Genomic DNA, 19899 nt, shown 5'->3' with positions numbered 1-19899 from the left:
TTCTTTCTTGGATGGCGATAGGAAGGCCTGTAAGATCACTAGATTGCTTTGTCAAGGAGAGTTAAAGGATGGAATAGATGTGGAGCAAACATCTCTCTCCCGAAACTGCGCTACATCTAGGGTCGGGAGCTGGCGTTTCCCGAACGCAGTGGGGGAGCCAAGGGACATTCTCTCACAAGATGTTTGTCTAAGGCACAATACATACACAACCCAGTGTGGATCCGTCGCATTCTTTCTTGCGGGGATATGGGTCCACGGAAGGCCCCCCAATTGCATAGGTTCTGGGTCTGTAGAGGGGGCAGAAAATGGCTCAGGTTTAGAGGAAGGTTCTATGGAACCTTTTTGGCAAGTCATCTTAGTCTTCTTCTTTTCCGCCTTCCTTTCGTGGATACGGAAGTCTATTTGTAAGGCGAGATCCATAAGAGCCTGGAAGGAACCTGGGCGAGCTACCCTTGCTAGCTCATCTTTGATTTCCTCATTTAATCCTCTTCGAAAAAAAAAAAAGGGTAAAGCAGGCCTCCGGGGACCAATCTGCGTCCTTGGCCAGTTGTTTAAAGCGTGTCACATAGGTCAGCATATCCTACGAACCTTGTTGGAAGTCCAGTAGCCGCTCCTTGGCACTGTAGACCTGTTCTGGGCGGTCAAACATGGCCTTTAAAGCTTGTACAAAACCATCGTAGTCATCCAGGAGGGCATCTCCAGAGTTAACCATGGGCGTAGCCCAAGTTAGTGCATTCCCTGTAAGATGCAAAATCATAAAGCCCACTTTTGCTCTGGGGGTAGAGAAGTAATAGGGCTTAAAAATAAAGTGGACTAAACACGAATCAAAGAATCCGCGAAGGTTTCTTGATGAGCCATCATATTTATCCACATTTCCGCCCAGCAATACACTTTCTTTGGTCGCAAAATCCTGTGATGGGACTAACTTTTTTAATGCGGCATTCTCGGCCTTGAGATTATGAACTCCTGCATGCCGCGCATGAGGCCTTGGACAGCCGCCTCCATGTCCGTATCACTGTCGGTTTGTTGGCGTCTCAATCTGTCACAGGATTCCCCCCCTTCTCACCTGTTTGTGTTCTTTCTTCGATGGAGTCTTCCTGTGTACGGTACGGGTCTTGTATAAGCCCGTGCGAATGTCCTCGGCTTCCAGAGTCCTGGATCGTTCAGAATGTCCGGGGATTCCTGGAAACAGCGAAGCTTAAACTCGGCAGAGTGTACGCGGAGATCCGGGATGAAAAGGAGGGCAAGGGAAAGGAGGTAGGTGGAGGGTTCAATGGAACCAGGAAGAAGTTGTTAACGAGAGCGAACTTCGGCAGCACACGTCAACCACAGTAAACGGTAGCTTTGAGACGCACAGAGCCGCGGCGGCGTGGCCGCTTTATAGAATGTGATGCGTGCGACACGGAAACTGGTGCGCAGCGTTCCGCGGTCGCTGGCCATGTTGGATGTACTGCTGAGTGTAAGCCTATATGGGTCAGGGACCAGGAAGTCCAGAAGGGACGAGTCCAATGGTTCATGACAGCGGGAAGATTATTTAGTCAAGAGGCCACTCCCTCCATACTCAGAATAATAATACAAGTTTATGTTGATTAGGCTGATGAAGTGCAAATGCTAATTCAATCTACCATGGCCTTTGTTTGGCACAATACCATCAAGATTGCAATTTATAAATTAACAAACATCTGGAAATGTGTTGATCACAATATCAATCGCTAGTAAAATGTTAACTATGAGTAGTAATTTTTAACTTTTGTTTCTGTTAGCGTTTCATGGGAACCCCAAACTTCTAAATTTTCCGTCTACGCATAGCCACCTGGTCACAGCTAGAGCTGCAGGATAATTAATTGAATTGCCACATAATCTACTCAACATTTCATAGTGGGCATTAGCAACGAGTTGTACAGAAAGATTTATGCAATGGTTAAGCATTCACTATACTATTTCTTCTGTACAGTGCCTGCCTCACATATTGTAATCAGCTCCATGCCATCCATGGTGACTCCACGGAAAATAAATAAAACTATGCTGTGCAGCACCACATACATCGAAGCTCTTGGAAGGATCTTCACAGTTTTTGCACGTATATCATTGTAAGCTGTGCAAAAGAACAAAAAGTGGAGCAGATTATCTTCTTCCGGTAGTCACATAGGCCAACTCTTCTGAAGGGAATTTCCATTCCACAGTGCCATTACCGACACGAGTGGCAAGCAATTAAATCTGGCTATGCGATCTCATGCCTTTCTGATGGGTTATTCGCCCATGTTAGATAACCCTACATGCCAGATGCAGTAATAATGGTGTGCCAACTATAAGAGGGAGTGACAAGTTTGTTGGATTCTCGTCTCTCATGGATAAAAGCCACAAGCCTAGCCTTCACTTGGGATACAGCAAGCCAGTCTAGATTTCCCAGTGTCAATAAATAGCTCAAGCAAACCATTTTTCCAAAATCTATTTTCAAAGGAGTTAACCAAGGGATGCTCCCTGACCCTGAAATCTGACCCTTTTTTTGTTAGCAGTTCCAGAATAATCGATTTGGTAAGATTAGCTTTGAGGTTTGTTCAGATGCGTAGCCAGTGAAATTAAGGCTGCTTGGTTAGATTGTCGGTCAAAAAACCAAGACCTATTTCCTGGTGGCAAGCAACATTTGGGGTACAGCGTGGTAGGGGAGGAATGTTTTTGATAAAATCATTTTCTACCACTTGCAAATCGGTTGCTTCAGGAGTACCCCAAAGTGAGGCACCATATCCTGCCGTTGTGACTGCCGTGCAATTATAAACTTTCAGGACAAACAGAAGTCCAATGGCTGGTTCCTGTATAGATTCATGAACTGCAAGACCCGGCCCATGGCTTGCTTAAATTTAACAGTTTGTTTAAAAATATGGCAAGTACCCTCCCGCCTCGCAGAAATTACTTGAAAAGCATATTCCAAGGTAGCGCAATTCCTTTACACATGGGACTTCTTCATTGTTGGTGTACATTTTGCGCATCAAGACTAGTCATCTTGCAGGCATGCAGACCATTACTGCAGATTTACCTGCCCTGACCTGAAGGTCAAGGTTGTTTTATGAAAGCAGGGAATGCCGTGATAAGGTGCTGTAAGGCTCCAGGTGTTCTTGCAATCAGCACTGTATCATCGGCGAACGCAAGCACAGGCAGACTGCAGTTCTGCACTCTCAGGACATCTGTCTAAGGTCTCATAAAGCCCATTTATTCAAAATAAGAGCAGATGGGCCAAGGCGCAGCCCTGGCTCACACTTAAATTAACTGCAAAGTAGTCAGTACAACTTCCCTGGTCACCACTCCTCACACAGCCTCTAGTACTGCTATGCAACTTGATCAAAAGCCTTACCAGTTCTGCAGGGCAATCCAGGGCCTGCACGCACTCCAGGGCTTCTCCATACCACTATTTAAGGTAGATTGTTAACCTTAAAGTGATTAATAAAATTGTATTCCCGTAAACAGACCTCGCTAATTCTTAAAAATTCCACTGGACCTGCAGGACAAGTTCCTTAGTTTACATACTCAACCTAAGAGAAAAGCCCTTGCCCCATGGTGACGGGTGACAAAATGTTTACCAGTGCTTTCTGCAAAATGGTGCATGTCACCATTTGCACACTACATATTTGATTCAATGTTGCCACTCCAAGGTCAGCCGTGCAGTGAAAACTTATTTGACATTTTGTGTGAACAGGTTTATTTTCAGTAAATGTCAAATAAGTTTAAACATCCCCATACTCCCTGGCAAGCAAGGTCAAGTACTAAGCATATGGTACTCGCCCTTCATAAAATCTCCTTGCCAATGCGAGTGGGCTAGTAGATTTTGCGAGCCCTGCGTATAGCGTTAAAGGAGACCACTTCAGACTTACTTTGGGAAAGGCAATTGGTCACATGCGACCTTTCATTGATGCAGTTTTCTTATTATTGCTATAAACTCTTGTACAACATCAATGTTGGATATTCGGAATGGATTTAATAAGCGTTCCTTCACAATTAAGGACACGCGACCACTCTTTTATCCGAAAGGAGTTCAACAATGGATATAATGGTTCTTCATTTCTCACACAAACATTACAGCTTACTGCAGAAGTGCAAGTGCTACAATTCCATTGTTAACAGTTTAAAGATATCGAACTGCTTTTACTCACTTTAAACGTTACGGCAGTTACTTCGGAACTGGCTACAGTTACCGGTAAGGCTTGTGGAGTAAATCTGAACGCTGTGCTTCACTCACCGGCTTCAGGTACACTGTGATTGTGTGTTGCTCTGCTTCCCTGACTTACTCTACCACTGCTACTACTTCTGGCACACTTGGAACCCACACCCTTCTCTAGCAAGATTGCCTTTGGCCCAGCCACACATTTTGGGAGCCCCTTTCACTCCCGAGACCGATGGCTTGCCTTCTGCTTCTTCCCGATTCTTCTCCGCAGCTCGGCAACCACAGCAATTAGGCTCACATGGAGAAAGCTTAGCTCTCCTGCACATCTGCTGAACAAGCAGGTGAAATCTGCTGTCTCCACATTCCGGCGTCCCTTCATTGCTCCCGTTTCCTTGTGACTTGCTGGCCTTGTGCTTCTCCTCTTCTCTTCTACTACTTCTACTACTACTACTACCACTACTACCAGCCTTCCAACTCCTGCTCCAGCTCCTTTTGTCTCTCCTGCTTTCCTGACAGGCCCTTTTATCCCTTACCGGTTTGATAATAGACTTCAGGTGTGAGCCATTGGCTTCAATTGCGTGACTCCTTCAATGGCTTCTAGTCTTAATTGCCTGACCACAACATCTGCATGCCCTCGTCCTTCTCTCAGTTCCTCTAGGATTCCGGGACATGTAGTTCTTTTCAACAAAGTTAGTTTTTCCAACTTTGGCAAAGAGCCATCAAAATGGTGGGATTCCGAGGAAAGTTAAAATGGGGGTTATCCCAGGCTTCCTGGTCCCCCCCAGCACCCTATGTATTCCTCCTGCAGTACAACACCCCCAGTGTCCGGATCAGGAAGCATCTGCCTTTCCCTGGTCACATGAGGAGAATCCCAGACCAGGTTTCTCCATGTTTTTTCTAGCATTCACTCTGTGACAGTCTATTAACCAAAACAATCTTTTAACCTTTCTTTCTTTCTCCCGATAACGGTACTGTTCCGGTAAAGGAAATGCCAAATACCTACTTTTTTAATATGCATAACCAATTTCCGGATCACAGCGAATACTGGCCTTCTTCTCCTCTTGGGTGGTGGACTTCCCGACGGGCCTGCCCCTGGCTCCTCCGTCGGGCCTGGCTCTGGCTCCTCCGTCGGGGGTAAAGGCAATCTAGTCCTTATTTCAGAGCATAAGGATTGAATTGCCATCAAAATGGCCACCGAGTTGTCCTGCGGCACTGGCTGCGACGGGTGTGACGGTTCGTCTGGGGTCCCGTCGGCGCCACCGTCGCTTTCGTCGTCCCCCTCTTCAGGATGCCTCTCGACAGCTGGTCCTCCTCCATGCCCGCATCGTGACTCTCAGGGACTTCGACAAGTTCCTCCTCTGAGGCTTTGCCTGAATCCACAACGGCCACTGCTCCCCCTTCTTTCTCCGCCGGGGGCTCGTGGGGGTTCTTTCGATGGGCTTGAAAGATGCCTCCCACCGAAGTGGCAGGGAGACTCTGGGCCCCGAGGCCGCTACCACAGGTGTAACCTCCGCAGGCTGCGTCAGGTTTGCCGCAACCTTCTCGATAGAGGCCTTGGCTGGGTGAATCAAGGCTTTAGTCACCGACTGCGTGCTTGTGGCCTTCACCTTGGGGGAGGGCTCCCCGCCTCGCTCCCCATCAGCCGTAATCTTCGAGATCGACCGGGGCCTCTCCAGAAGTTTGGCCGGGTTCTCGGATTTCCTCTTACCCGAGCCAGAGCGTTGGCTCATTGTCGATGGCGCTGGGGAGGATGCGCCCTGCCTGGCAGCCGAGGAGCCCGACAGTTGGCGCTCCTTGTGCCCGCGGACTCGCGGTGCTTGGCCTTCTGTTGGGCCCCCAGTCGCCGGGGTGCCCTCACAGGACTTGGAAGACCGCTCAGATTTCTTCTTTTTCTTCTCACCTGACGGGCTCTTTCCCTCCAGCCAGTTGGCAAGACGAAGATGGCGGTCCCTCATGGTCCGCTCCGACATGTTCCCGCAAAACGCACAGTCCTCCTCCACATGCGTTTTGTCCCCGTGAAGACAGTAGAGGCATAAGGAATGCTTGTCTTCCTTGAACACGTTCTGCAGCTGGCATCCAGGGCAGGCCCTGAACAGCTTCCCGGGCGTCGAGCTCCCTTTCTCCTGGGCCATGTCCGGGGTAGGCCTCAAACTTCTGGAATCCTCCAAAAGCGTTGTTCGATGAAATCTTCACTCTTGAGGGGCGTAGAAACTTCCGAAACGAGTCCCTGTTGATCGGATGTAAAGACGGTGGAGCTTGATGCTCAATTTAACCGAAAAATGAGAAATTCTCTTTGAAAAATTGCGAAAACGCAGCAAAAGCTCGAGAGCTATAGCACGAGGAGTCCCAACACTTGAACGTGAGGTAAAAATCTGAGGATGGCTGCCGGAGGCGGGGCTTAGGGAGAGGGCAGTCATTGGCTGTGGGCAGTATGACCCAGAGATCAGTGATTGGTTACTACTAGGAAAGACAGATCAGAAACGGAACTGATACTGATTTTTTTTTTTTCTGCATCGAGGATTCCCAGCCTGACGACGGGGAATATTCATGAGCATGTGAATCCATGCCAGACCCATGCTGAAGAACAACAGTTACAGGTAAGTAACTTATTCCTTTTGCATTCCTGTGTTTCCCGTTTGGCGAAAAAGTCTTAAAATTTATTAATTCAAACAGTGTTTGCCCCTGTGTGTTTAGTCTCTGCTGATATGGAGCCACTTGAGAGATCATAACCTTGCTGAAATCAGCCTTTGCTGTGTCATAGATACATTCCAGTTGGCTGTTTGCCAATGGTTTCTTTTGAGTTCCGTTGTTCACATATGTGTGGTTTTATACATCTCCTGAAATAACAAGAATGTTCCATGGGTGATTTTATTTTATCATGCACATTTTCATTGTTGTTTCTGCCTTGCATATATTGGGATTCCAATATCTTTAAACGCATATGTCTCAATAGAATACTGTAGAAAACATTAGGTTGTAAACTGGAGGTAGCTTCCACTGGCATGTTTTTGCTGTCAGCTGAGGTAGAACCACTTAAGATATCCCACCCCTTCCCTAAACAGCCTCTACTATCTGTTATTCTGCTTAAAGGCTATGTGTGCATTTGGAAATTCGAATTGATCATTTTCAAATGGTTTCTAACAGATCCAGTTGCTGACCTATGTTTTTTTTGCACCCCTCATAAATCACATGAGGTGTGTTATAGTGGTACTTTTTGTACCTCCCTGTGCTCTGCACAACACCCCCTAGCCGGATCTGTACATCCATAGACCTTGGCTTGCGATCTCCTCACTTTCTCTCCACGCTGTACCCCTTTCAACTACTTCTACCAAAGAACTATTGGATTTGCCAAAGGTTCTTGTTAATATCTTCCAAGAGCTAAATGGGCCCTTCAAAGGGACTAATAGTGCCCAAAGGTCTTGTCTAATCTAGCTACTGAAGTTACCAGTCTGCAAACTCTCTTAAATATATAAGCTAGCCTAATTGCTGTCCATTCCGATCAGATGCCCCTGGGCACATAATAGCATGTAACAATGTTGTGGGTGCAGTTAAATGAATGGGATTTATCTTGGAGACATCACGGGCCGAGCGGGAGTGGTCTTTCTTCCTGCCAAACCAAAAAGCGTAAGCCTCCTTTGCCATCTATCCCATCAACAGCAATATTGAACATTAGTTGGCTCATGAAAGCCTTTAGTTTAAAGTTTTAAAAAACTTGGAATGTAAAGCCTTGTTATGTGTTTGCAAATGCAGTTAATGGAATTGGAGGAAATGGTACGTGAGCAGTCGGAGGCAAATGCATAAATGCATTGGGCTGTTTACCCCAGATGCTCAACTCTTCCTACAATTTTGAACAGCTTCATTGACCCAATCCATAAATCATGCAAGTTACTTATGAAAATTAGAATTATAGTTTCTACAATTGCCTTTGTCTTGTATTTCAAATGGTGCTTGCAATCTTCAAATATTTGTGATTTTCAGTCCTTTTCAGCTCTACTTGTTGTGTAACATTTGGAAGCTCTGAATATATATAGATGTTTTATGCTTTGCTTTTCTCAAGGTTCCACCTTCTGAAACTCCTTCAAAAGTTTGGAAATGTGAAACAGTTTGACTTTCTTTTCCACAAGTCTGGACCATTGGAAGGGCAACCCAGAGGATATTGTTTTGTCAACTTTGAAACAAAGCGGGTAAGTGATATTCTGTGAAAGGTCCCCATTAGTTGGAAAATAACAAAAAATACGATCTGCCCAAGCGATGCAAAAACATCTGATGTCAGGGTCTACCTAATGTGAAAATCTTAAAGGTCCGACTGCTAGGAGGACATGGGATGTGACATAGATGACATGCATTGGTCTAAGCCAGCAGACTGTGCCAAATCCACCTTGCCCTCCAAACCAAGGGGGACACTACTGCAAATTGTTGTAGGCCATGTTGTCCACATGCTATAATGCACCTTCTGGCTTTTTCCGATTCAGGTTAGCCTGTGGGAAGAGTAGGGGAACTGCATTCATTGTGGGATTGTTGTAGAGCAGATGTATGCAACCTTTGGCTTGCCAAATGTTTTTGATTAGAACTCCCATTAGCCTTAACTAGCATAGTTGGATGTTGATATATCGTGGGAGTTGCCCAAAACATCTGGGGAGTGTGAGACAGGCATGATATCAAGCGAAGATGACACAGACAACAGATGTAACTGTTTTGAAAACCTTAATTAAAATGTTGGGATGGGTGTAACTCCTAACTTGCCCTATAGCTATGGTGGGGATTGCCCTACCTAATGAAACTAAGGTCTATGTCCAGAAGCACCAAAACAAGTCTGTCTTAAAACCCTATGCATGCCCTCACGTCTAATACCGAAATGTAGTGCAAGGATATATTGACTCAAAATAGTGTCCAAATTAAAGTCATGAGCAATCTCTAGCTCCCTTCCCCAAGTTCAGGATACAGTTACAAAGACAATGTTGTCAAAGGGAACTCGGGGCTCTTTCCCCAAGCTGCAGGCATTCGCTCACCAAGACCAACTTCCTAAACAAGCTTTGGTTTCCCTTCCCCAAACTTCAAGCACTGGTTCACCAAGGTGGCTGAGAAGGTTGTATTTGCGGCGTTAGTGAAGGCGCAGACAGAATATTTGTCTTACGAGGAGTTGGACGTGTGAAAACATAGAAAGAACTGAGGAGTTTTGTAAAGAGTACCCAAACATTATAGGAGATTGAGCGAAACTGTTGTTTTTAATGGCATTGAGACGGGATGTTCTTCTAGGTCAACTCGAAATGGGGGAGCTTTTGGTGTACTGGGGCAGTTCTGAGCCAGGTTTCAAGGAATACTAATTGAGTCTTGCCCACTATGGTCAGACGGTGCTGCTTGCTTCTCAGTGATGGGCACTCCGAAAGGGACAGAGGTTAAAGTGTCTTGGTCGGATGTGCTCATGCACGGGTTAGAGTGGGAGTCAAGATTGCGTGGTGAATCGCAAGTATGCATTTTCCTAGTGAGATCGGGATCTGTAGTGTCTCTAGGTCAACTGGTGGTAAAGTTTCAGACACTTGACTGGTAGCAATGTGCAAGACTTCAAAAGGGGAGTCAGCAGGGTGCCAGAAAAGCCAGCCACCAATAAGCAGTCTGGTATTATAATCGCACTGTCCTAGTTGGAAACCACCGTAGGGGTCAGCGCGGGAGCTTGTAACATGATTGATTGAGCTACAGGCATTTTATCATCACCCGGCTGACAGAATTGTCTTATGTCGTGGGTTTGTACTATCATTTTTTTTCCTTTGTGAGGGAGAACACAATAGAGGAGATCTGCTTGTCAAAATGTTAGCAGTTGCCACGCTGAGGCGTATGCTTTGATTGCAAAGACGCTTTGGTGTTTTCAGATAGTACCGGTATATCCGATTTCAAGGAGTACGGATTTTTGGCCATAGTCAATCTCGATAAACTAGCACACGCGGAAGGAGGAAGTGTTTGTTCTTGACTAGATGGTGCACTGGAAACAAGGCAAATGTAAAGACTTGCCTGAAAAGTGATTGAGGATGGAACTCAGGCTAGCGAAGATCACGCTCACCTCTCCGCCAGGCGGCTAAGCGGTACTTTGGCTGGTGTGCACGCTAGTGCGCGCGCACGGTTGTTAATGAAGCTTCTGGGTAAATAGGGGGCGGAGCTTAACACCCTATTCAAAAATACTGTAACAGTGATCACCTCCATAGGTGAGTTCAGAGAGCCAAGGGTTGAAGTGGCTAAGCGGTACTTCCAGGTACTTTGGCTGGTGCTTACTTGTTTACCCTACGCTGTGGTTTCTCTTTTCCACACTTTCTCTTGACTCTGGGAAATTCTCTCTTTTTTCACTCTTATACTTGCTCCAGGGTCTTCGATCTTTCCCCTTTCTTGGGGTCTCTTGAACTCAGAGCAATGAGGCCAGTCTCTTATGTGACTCCTTCGAACTGGGCTCACCCATCTCACTTCTTCCCCTCAAGGAGTAGTCTGGTTGCCCTTAGCCCTTTCTTCAATGGGGAACTTCAGATTGCCTAGCCCCTTCTGGAGGCAATAACGGGGTGCCTTTCTTCTAGCTCCTCTGGGCTCCTGTATCAGAGAGGTACTGACCTCTTCTCCCCTTCTGGGTTCCCTCAGTTTTCCCTCTTCAGCACAGCAGGGTAGCAACTGGTCGGGAGGTAACCTTCCTTTTCCTGCTTCAGGCTTCACCTCCACTGTTTCCCCCAAACCAGGGGTCTTTCCCAAGAAAGGGATCCAGTCCCCAGCTGAGACAATTTGCAACTAAACGGAGTCTCCCTTTATACAGTCCTTTCTCCACTAGCCAGCTGCCGATTGGCTGAACTGTCTGGCTTCCGTAGTTCATCCCTTCACTGTTTAGTTTGAATATCGGTTAAGTCAATTAAGGGTTCTAATTAACCTTACTCTATAAGGTCTTATCTCCATTTTATCTGGTTTGCTCTTCCTGGATAGTTGTGTCACGCTGTGTCCCTTCTGTTCTGTTTATATAAGATTTTTTTATTTCACAAAGTACTTAAGGTTTTGTATTTTTTATTTCATTAATTTAAATTCATTTTACCCAAGGTCATTAATGGGGAATCAAACCCTGATCTCTTTACATGGGAGGTACGAATTCTACAACTGTGCTTTTTTGGCTGTGCTGCTTTTCTGTTATGACGTAGGCTGAAGTCTTTCCCCTGCAGCTGAAAGATTTTTCCTCTCCTCGTTGATATTGCATCTCTCTGCATGTTGCTGTCTTGAATAGCTGCTCCTCTTGTCCACAGTGGGCAGATCTCCCTCCTCCAGGCGAGTAACTCGCAGAGCCTAAGTCATCACTGGTTATCTCCATTCGTTGCGAAACCACAACCTCCAAATCTTTGCGTTTGGGTCTCCTCTTTCAGTTCTTCCTGTCTCTGTCTGGCAGGATCTCGGCATAGAGGCGGCTGGATGCTGATGTACTGCTCAGGCAGTGACTCTCTTCTCCCCCAGTTTGCATTTCAGCGCTCTGCATTCCTGGACTCTGCAGTGTTCTGTGTAGTCCTGCCTCCAGGCTCCTCCTGTAAGGGAGACTGCACCCTGAGACTGGCTCTCATCACTTGTTTTAAATTCCTTCCTGGAACAAGGGAGGAGACCCCATTGGTGCTGTTCTTCAGAGATGGGCGTTCAGAACTGGGACAAAAACAAGCCAGTGACCTTTTAAAGGGCCCTGCACATCATGGTACTTCTAAATACCCTTATACACAGCAAACGCCTGTGACTGAGTTAAAGGGAGGATTGCTTGTCCTCTCAGGAGGTGTCGCCCTCAGTGAGATCCCGCTTACCCTGTCCCCTGTTTTAAGCAGAGCAGGATCCCCTCCCTAGTCCCAAAGGGGGTGGCTCCCCCTTTGGGAGAAGGCACACATTTCCTGGATTTCTTCCATAGCCCTTTTGGACCCCTCCTCTAGGTGCCCTAAGAGAAAATCCACGTTATTGTTCTTTTCCATTTCGATGTTTTATGGTAAAAGCAGAAAGGTTGTACGTTTAAGAACCATCTTAAGACTCAGGCTTTGGAGTATTTTCTTAGGCACATCCATGTTAGGTGAGAATGGTCAGTGTCCAATCGAAATGTTCTCCTTTTCAAATAGTTCCATAGACTTGTGACAGACTATTTAATAGCCAGAGCCTCCAACTCTACACTTGCATAGGATTGTTCTTAGGTGCACAATTTCCTGCTGGTATGTAGGACTGCATGTTCTCGCCCATCATACAACTGAGAAAGTACTTATCCCAATCCTACTTTGGGCACGTCAGTATGTAAGATGAGCTCATGGCTGAAATCGGGCATTTTAGAACAGGTTCATCACAGGTCATCTGCTTCAACCTCTCAAAACATCTCTCATTGTGGCAAGACCAGACAAGCTTATTTGAATGGGTGTTTTTGAGCTGGTCTGTGAGATTGGCCGTGAAGGTTGAAAAGTTGGGTATGGACTGTCTCAAGCACCCAGCTATCCCCAGAATGTCCCATAGTTCGTTTCTGTTTTTTATGGGGGGGTGGGAGGGTGTCAATGCTACCGCCTTTACTTTTTCGGTCTGAGTTTGGATAAGACCATTGCCCACAAAATAGCCTAGTTATTTTACAGTATTTTGTGCTATGTGATCTTTTGTTTGGATTGGCACAGAGCCCCAACATGCGTAAGGGCCTAGTGATTTCATAGAGCTGCTATAGATGTTCCTCGCAACTATTGCTAAAGAATGGCCATGTTGTCAAGAAGTGCCCTTGTAAAGGCGGAGTAGGGTCTTAGTACATTATCCGTTCACCTTTGAAAGGTGACTTGGGCGCCATGAAGGCCAAAAGGAAGGGCAATTGAAACCACCATGGAGGGGTGGAGAAGGCTTTTCTTTTTTTTCTTTGTCAGAGGTGTTAAGGGGGCCTGCTACCCCTTGGAGAGATCTAAGGTCGAGATGTATCTGCCATTTTCTAGTCTCTTATCTTGTCGATCCTAGGCATTGGATAGTGATAGACAAACGAGATGGAATTCAGTCTCTGGAAATCAGTGCAAAACAGCCGAGAGCTATCGGGCATGGTGACAAGTACAATTGGGGAAAGCCAGGTCTATCTGAGGGTTTGATCACTCCCTGTTGTGAGGAAGGCATGGTATCACAAGTGGTTTAGGGTCAAAGATTTGAATACAAAGGTTTGAATAACAATACATTCGAGTCAAATAGACCGGGAAAAAAAGACCATGCACTTTTTAATTTATTTATTATTTTTTGGGTGGGTTTGCCCCCCTAACCGTTTTTTTTTTGCCCAAAAAACATTATTTTTACCTATACAAAAACCAAAAAAATAATACATTTAAAAAAAAAAGTGTTTTTTTCGGTCCTTTTGACTCTAATGTATTGAATTCGATCCTTTTTGTTTTCGAATTAATGGCTGGACACCATCACATCACCACAAGTAGACACTGACACAAGAGTTGCAATTTTCAAAACCTTTATTGATGATTTTAAAAGGGGTTTTAAAACTCTTATCGTGCCCTAGAAGTAAGATGGAGTATTCTCGACAGATACTGTGCCAGAATTGTTCACAGCGTAATGGACCGTGGTCATTTTGGCAACGGCCAAATCCAGAAAAATGTTGAGCCCCTCCAATACGTCTACCCCACCACTTACTTTTTGCTTCTTCGCTTCCTTCTGACCGTGCAGTGTCGGTTCCGTCCCTCTTACGCGGTTGGATCCGACGCTGCAAAGTAAGATTTTCTCTTTTTTTTTTTTTTCGCCTCCAGTCCTCAGGAAGCGGGTGTGAGAAACCAGAAGGTGTCTCACCTGCTAGTCCCCGGAGATCTGTCGTCCAGGTGGCCAGGACATGGCCATCGCTATTGTATCCCGTTCCTTGGGCAGGACCAGTGAGGGAAGATCACCTGGGCAGTCGGGGAGTGGGACACCAAAGGTTGAGACACAGTACCCCCTTTCCTGTCACACCTTTTCCCCATCCTACCCGGTAGGATATTTAGAAGCTCTACCCTCCACCCCCTTTCCGACACAAACACTTTCTTACAGCCTAACAGACAACGGACTAACACCAGAGCCATTTACCTGACATATCCCAATACACGGGTCAGGCAGAGTCAGGCAATTGACAATAACCACACACTACTGACAGCCCTGTACCTTTCCCACAGGGATAAAAGGCAGAGGCCAAACGCACGAGGAAACCGCTACATCGAACCGGCAGTACAAAAGGAGGAGAAAGGCGGCAAGACCTGGAGGGACAACGAAGGGTAAACTGCCTTTGCCCTTTTCAACTCAGACCTACAAAGCCCCCTAAAACCGGGAGTTACAGCTGGCGTGTGGAGGAACTGATGTCAACGGTGTACGGGGGTCTCCCGCATTGATAACACAGGTGGGGATGCATGCTGGCTACCGTGGTACCATCCTTGATTCCAGAAGCAAGACCAGCTAACAGGCTCTGCACAATCAGTGAGTCGGAGGAAACTGATGGCAAACCGTATTGCAAGTGGCAACATTACATGCACGCAAGAACTTGAGAACAAAGAATGTAGGTGTTTTCAACTTTTGGGAAAGCCCAGAGTAGGGCCTGCTGCAGAGTTGTCAGGCGCTGCAGGAGTGCTCATTCGAAGGACTCTTGCTGGCCCCTTTTGTGTTGGAAAGGGCGGCGTAAGGTGTCAGAGGTGTCCTACAAGGGTCACACCAAATCCCTTGTACACTCGAAAGTCTGACTGACCCATTGCCAAAGGGAAAGATAATGCTAGTGAATCCTACATTGTGATAAAGTCAAGTGAACATTGTGTTGACAAGTGAAACCGGTTAAGGGTTGTGCACGTTAAGAAGTAGTTTAAAAGAAAGTAAGGTTTGTGAATATTGCAAGCTGCATTTGAAAGGTTGTAGTGAACCCAACGGAGGGAGGCCCAAGTTGCAAGAAGGATCAGAGCCTGGCAGAGGGAGTTCCAAGGGGCAAAGAAGCAAGTGCCCCAAGGTGCAAGATTACTGAAGGAACTTTTGTTTGTTGTTTTGATCCATCAGGCCTTCTATGACGAGAGACTTTGCAGAGAAGAGACTTGGCCCCTGAAGGTTCTGGTATCGAACTGGAATTGTGAGCCTCGTGCTGCAGAGGCAGAGGCAGAGGAGTATGCTGCGCTCAGAAGTCCCGCCTTGTCCCGTGCTAAAAACATGGGGAAGGGAGGCCCAGCCATACCATCCTGACTTACATTTTTATGAACACTTCTTTCTTTTCTGGTCAACATTATCCCTCACTCGTTTTGTGACTTAGTGGTAAGGATTGGCAATAGGTTATTTAGTATAGGCCCTTTTTTATTTGACAAGACGCCACTAGGACTGCCTTATTATTTGATGAACATATCTTGCTCCCATCTTAGATTTAGGTTTAGATTGGGCGTTTATCTCACCCATTGCAAAGTTCAATAAACACCCTTGAACTGTGATCCCTTGTGTCTGTCTTTACTGTTGCCACCATGAGTTCCTTACATATGGAGTCGGGACTGGGATGTGACTCAATTGAAACAAATTGGGGACACCTACAATTTCAAAAACGTAATCCATCTTCTAACCCTTCTGTTGCCACAAATGAATCAATAGGTTTAGATATTTGAAGCAGCAGGGAAGCTGTGATAATCAAAAAATGGACCTTGGCAATGAGGTTGGAAGGAAAGTACTACTTTTCATACACAAAATGAGTTTATTAGAAAACATACAATTTCCCCTATACATAACAATACATTTTTCAAATTTGACACCAATTTCATTCCACCTTGCATACACATTCTCACTCGCACACATCCAATGTCAACAATAACATGTACATGGGTAATCTCTTTTATGAGACCCTCTTAAAAACACAACTGGTATTTGAAATCTTCACAAACAGATAGAGCTAATGGTATGTTTATCAGTTAAGTTGCACAAAGGCTTATTAACGCAAGTTAACATATGTTTCAGTTGGTATATGCAGCTTTTCCAATTAGCCTAATCGTCACTCTGACCACCTTCAGGGCATGGGAGGGGCATAAAATGTCACCTCGCCCTTACGACCTAATCAGATGGAAGATGTCTTCCGATCAAAGATTGCGGGACACAAGGGGGTGAGAGAAATTAGTGATTCCCTAAGCCAGGAGTCGACGGAATCGATGGTTAAGGGTTTACCACAGGGCAGCATTGCAGGAGGACGGAGTAGCAGGGCTTTGGCTACGTCGGGAGTACCTTAACTTTGTTCCAGAATTTGTGGTCAAGGGTGGGGTTAGGGGGAGCTGTAGGAGTAGGTGTGTGGATAGAGAAAGGGATGGTAAGGCAGTCTGTCCAGATAAGGGGTTTGGGGCTGGATATATAAACCAGGTTGTAGAAGCTGAAAATCGCATTGAGGGTGTGCCCACCTGAGTGGGTTGGACCAGTGGAATGTTGGAAGAGGTTGAGTGCATCAAGACCGTCAACCATTGGGTGGGTCATGGGGTTGTTGGGCATATCAAACCAGATATTGAAATCTCCCAGGAGTGTAAGAGATGGGTGATTTACGTGAAAGGTAGCTATTGAGTCCCAGAGGTTGTTGGCGAAATTTCTGTCGTATCCAGGGGGTCTGTAGATGATGGCGAGAGTTTTACCAGAAGGGACTCACAGGATGCGTTGGGCGCCTGGGATTTGACGATTGAAATGATGAAATGGGGTTGGTAGAGGATTGCCACTCCGCCACCTCTGGAGGGTGTATTGTGGGCGATGAGCGAGTAGCCAGGGGGGAAGGCCTTGTGCACGACTTGTGCAAAATCTTCAGAGAACCAGGTTTTGATGATAAAAATGAGGTCGGAATTGTCAGAGGATAGGAGGTCAAAGATGCTGTCTGTTTCTTGCCATGGAGCAGGCATTAAAGAAGATGCATGTGACTTTGTGAGGGGAGGAGGTTTTCGTGACGGTTGTTGCATGGGGTGCTCGGTGGACATGTTAGTCAGTTGAGGAGGGCGGTGAGATGGGATCATTCTGGGTGGTGGAGACTGGCTTTGGGGGGTAGAGGAGAAGCTGGGTGTCAGCAGATTTAGAGTGTTGGGTGAGTGAGTACGTCCATGGGGGAGGGGGGTCGGGAAGAGTAGTCGGGCGGTGGTAGGTGAGAGATGAGGATTGGGGGACAGGGGTGGGAGGGTGGTGAGTAGATCACTTGAGGTGTGGGGATTTAGGCAGGTTGTTTCTAGTTAGTCTGGACGGCGCTGGGGTTTTCAGTATTTTGGGTGAGCATTTAAGAGAAAGTGGGTGGAGGCTGGGGAAACAAAGACTGGGAAGTTGAACCGATTGAGAAGTGGTGAGGTATGGAGGAATGAGGGAGGGGACCAGACACTCATTCGTCTTTTTGGGGGTTTTGGCGCCTTAGTGTGGGAGAGGGCTAGAGGGTTAGAGGGGGAAGGGGTTGAAGCTACTATTCTAGAGAGGGCGAGACGTGCCGCTTTCCTGGAAGAGATATGAAGGGGTGGGTCTGTGGTTGGGAGTAGAGAAGGGGGACACACGATGTATGGAGTGATAGAGAGATCCTCTGGCTTGTGAGTTTGATATTGGATGTGGTTTCTGGACGTGGAGTGTGGGATTGTTCTCAATAGATGCTAGAGGGAAGGTGGATGTTGATGAGTTTGGGTGGGTTGAGGTGTGGGTAATGAGAGTTTGAGGAGATGGGTGTTTGGTGCGTCGAGTGCTGCTCCTGCTTTTAGAGCTGGAGGGGGTATGATGGTGGCCATGCAGTATTCGGGTGTATTGATGTTTGGGTGGAGGGGTCGTGGGTTCCGACCAGATGCAGGATAAAAGGGGGGGGGTTCATGAAGGTGGGGGCTAGTGCGTGAGTAATGCGCTGGGAGCGGTGAGTTAAGGGTGGAGGGTATAGTGCAGGGAGGCAGGGTCGAAGAGGTGGTCTTTGTTGAGGTGGGACCAGATGTGGGATAACTGGGGGGTTCACGAAGTTGGGTGCTAGAGCGTGCGTTATGCGCAGGGAGGTGTGAGATAAGGGGGCGGAGGTATGGTGCAAGGATGTCTGGAATGCGGTGTGTCGGAGATGTGGTCTTTGTTGAAGTGGAATCTCCATCCCGGGGGAAGTTAATGGGCTGGACCTAGAGATTAATGTACTTGTAACTGTAGCTGTAGTGACTCTAGGATGAAGAACCAGTGTCTAGATTCTGGAGACCAGGATGGTTGGAGAGGGTCAGAGAGGGATCAGCAGTGGAATGTAGCAACTCTGCAGGCCTAGATTTGAGCCGCCTTCAGCAGAGGGAGAAAGGCCTAACACGTGACAACAGCAGATACAATAACCGAGGTGTAACACCTGCGTCCAGATTCTGGACAGCAGGGGGAGAGGGTCAAATGGGGGGCAACCGTAAAATGTTGCAACGGTTATATGCAATAGTCACGCCTAGGATTGGGACACTTGGACAGAGGGAAAGAGGCCACCCACGGGACATCAGCAAATGCAGTCACAGAGTGTGTAAGAACCCTAGATGTAACAGCAGCTCCTAGATTCACAGTACCAGGATCGAGGGAGAGAGTAACTACGACGACAGCAGGAAATGCTGTTGCAAGTAATATGCACTCAACCTGGGTGCAGACAGCCGTGCCTAGACTTGGGGCACCTGGATAGAGGGAGACGGGGCCTAACAAAGGGGGCAGTTCTATAGTAGTACTCAATATATGAGGTACAATGGAGTATTAACCATTTTCAGTCTAACATGGCGACACCAGCTAATGCATTAGCAAGTAATAACCGATCACCCTGAATGTAACAGTAGCGCCAGGCTTTGGAGACCAGGACAGAGGGAGAAAGGGCCTAATGCAGGGGGCAGTTCTATAGAGGAACTCAATTCACAGTACTATATCAGTGTGGGACTTCTAGGTGTAAATCAATAAAACATTAACACTTTAAGTGTGCGACGTAGGCAAATATTTCACAATAGTATCCCAGTGTGGCACTTTATAGGTGTGCGTCACACCAGACCGAGGATAAAGGCTTCAGAATGTGGTTCGAGTACAAGAGAAAAGCACACCTAGGTTTGAGAGTCCTGTATAGTTGGAGAGAGGCCTAGCTTTCAGGTGCAGCTCACATACGGGAGGAAAAAACATAGATTTGAAAGATCTGTATAGTGGGAGAGAGGCCAAGGTTTCACAATGCGGTTAGAGTACAAGAGAAAAGCTCGCCTAGGTTTGAGAGTCCTGTATAGTGGGAGAGAGGCCTAGCTTTCAAAATGCAGTATACAAACGGCTTAATAACCACAGTGTTATCTCAGTGTGGCACTCTCTAGATGTGGCCTAAGGCCCCGTTATCAGGTGTCCGAGGATGTGACGCTGCTAATGTTCACTGTGTTTCTAGTGTGGTACTTTCTAGATGTGATTCATAACAGTATGAACAAATCCCCGGGGATGCAATGCAGGCGCAACCAAGAATTGTCGTGTCTGCGTATCTGGCTTAATCTGCCTAGTTTCGGGACCCTTGCTTCGATGCTCTCTGGCTGCTGCTCGTCGATCAGGGACCGGTTGTGTACAGATCTGCAAAGGAGTCTCATCACTTTCACAGGGGCGCCCCGAACACCTTTCAATCCCGGTTCAACAGCCTCGTCCTCGAATCGTTTTCGCCTTCTTCAAATTCAACGTACACGATGGAGCAAATGAGGGAGGGGGTCCCTATTCGGGCGCCATTTTTTGGTAGGCCCTGAAGACCCTTGCATATGGAAACAAGGCACAATCACCATACACCACGTGATACGACAGACACGAGGTTCAATTCCCAAATACTA

The 19899-nt window shown here is 46.8% G+C and overlaps 1 protein-coding gene across 2 annotated transcripts in view; it reads left to right on the top strand.

The window, feature by feature from the left end:
- The window catches only part of RBM18 (RNA binding motif protein 18), a 320439-nt gene that overhangs the window by 114810 nt on the left and 185730 nt on the right, over positions 1-19899 (top strand). For both annotated transcript variants that reach the window (XM_069609659.1, XM_069609660.1), the window contains exon 3: positions 8214-8340. In XM_069609659.1, coding sequence (XP_069465760.1) covers positions 8214-8340 — 127 coding nt within the window. The remainder of the gene's footprint in view (positions 1-8213; positions 8341-19899) is intronic.

Source organism: Ambystoma mexicanum, chromosome 8 (genome assembly GCF_040938575.1).
Source record: "Ambystoma mexicanum isolate Mex_15411 chromosome 8, UKY_AmexF1_1, whole genome shotgun sequence".
Lineage (NCBI taxonomy): Eukaryota > Metazoa > Chordata > Amphibia > Caudata > Ambystomatidae > Ambystoma > Ambystoma mexicanum.
This window is presented reverse-complemented; position numbering and strand designations above follow the sequence as displayed.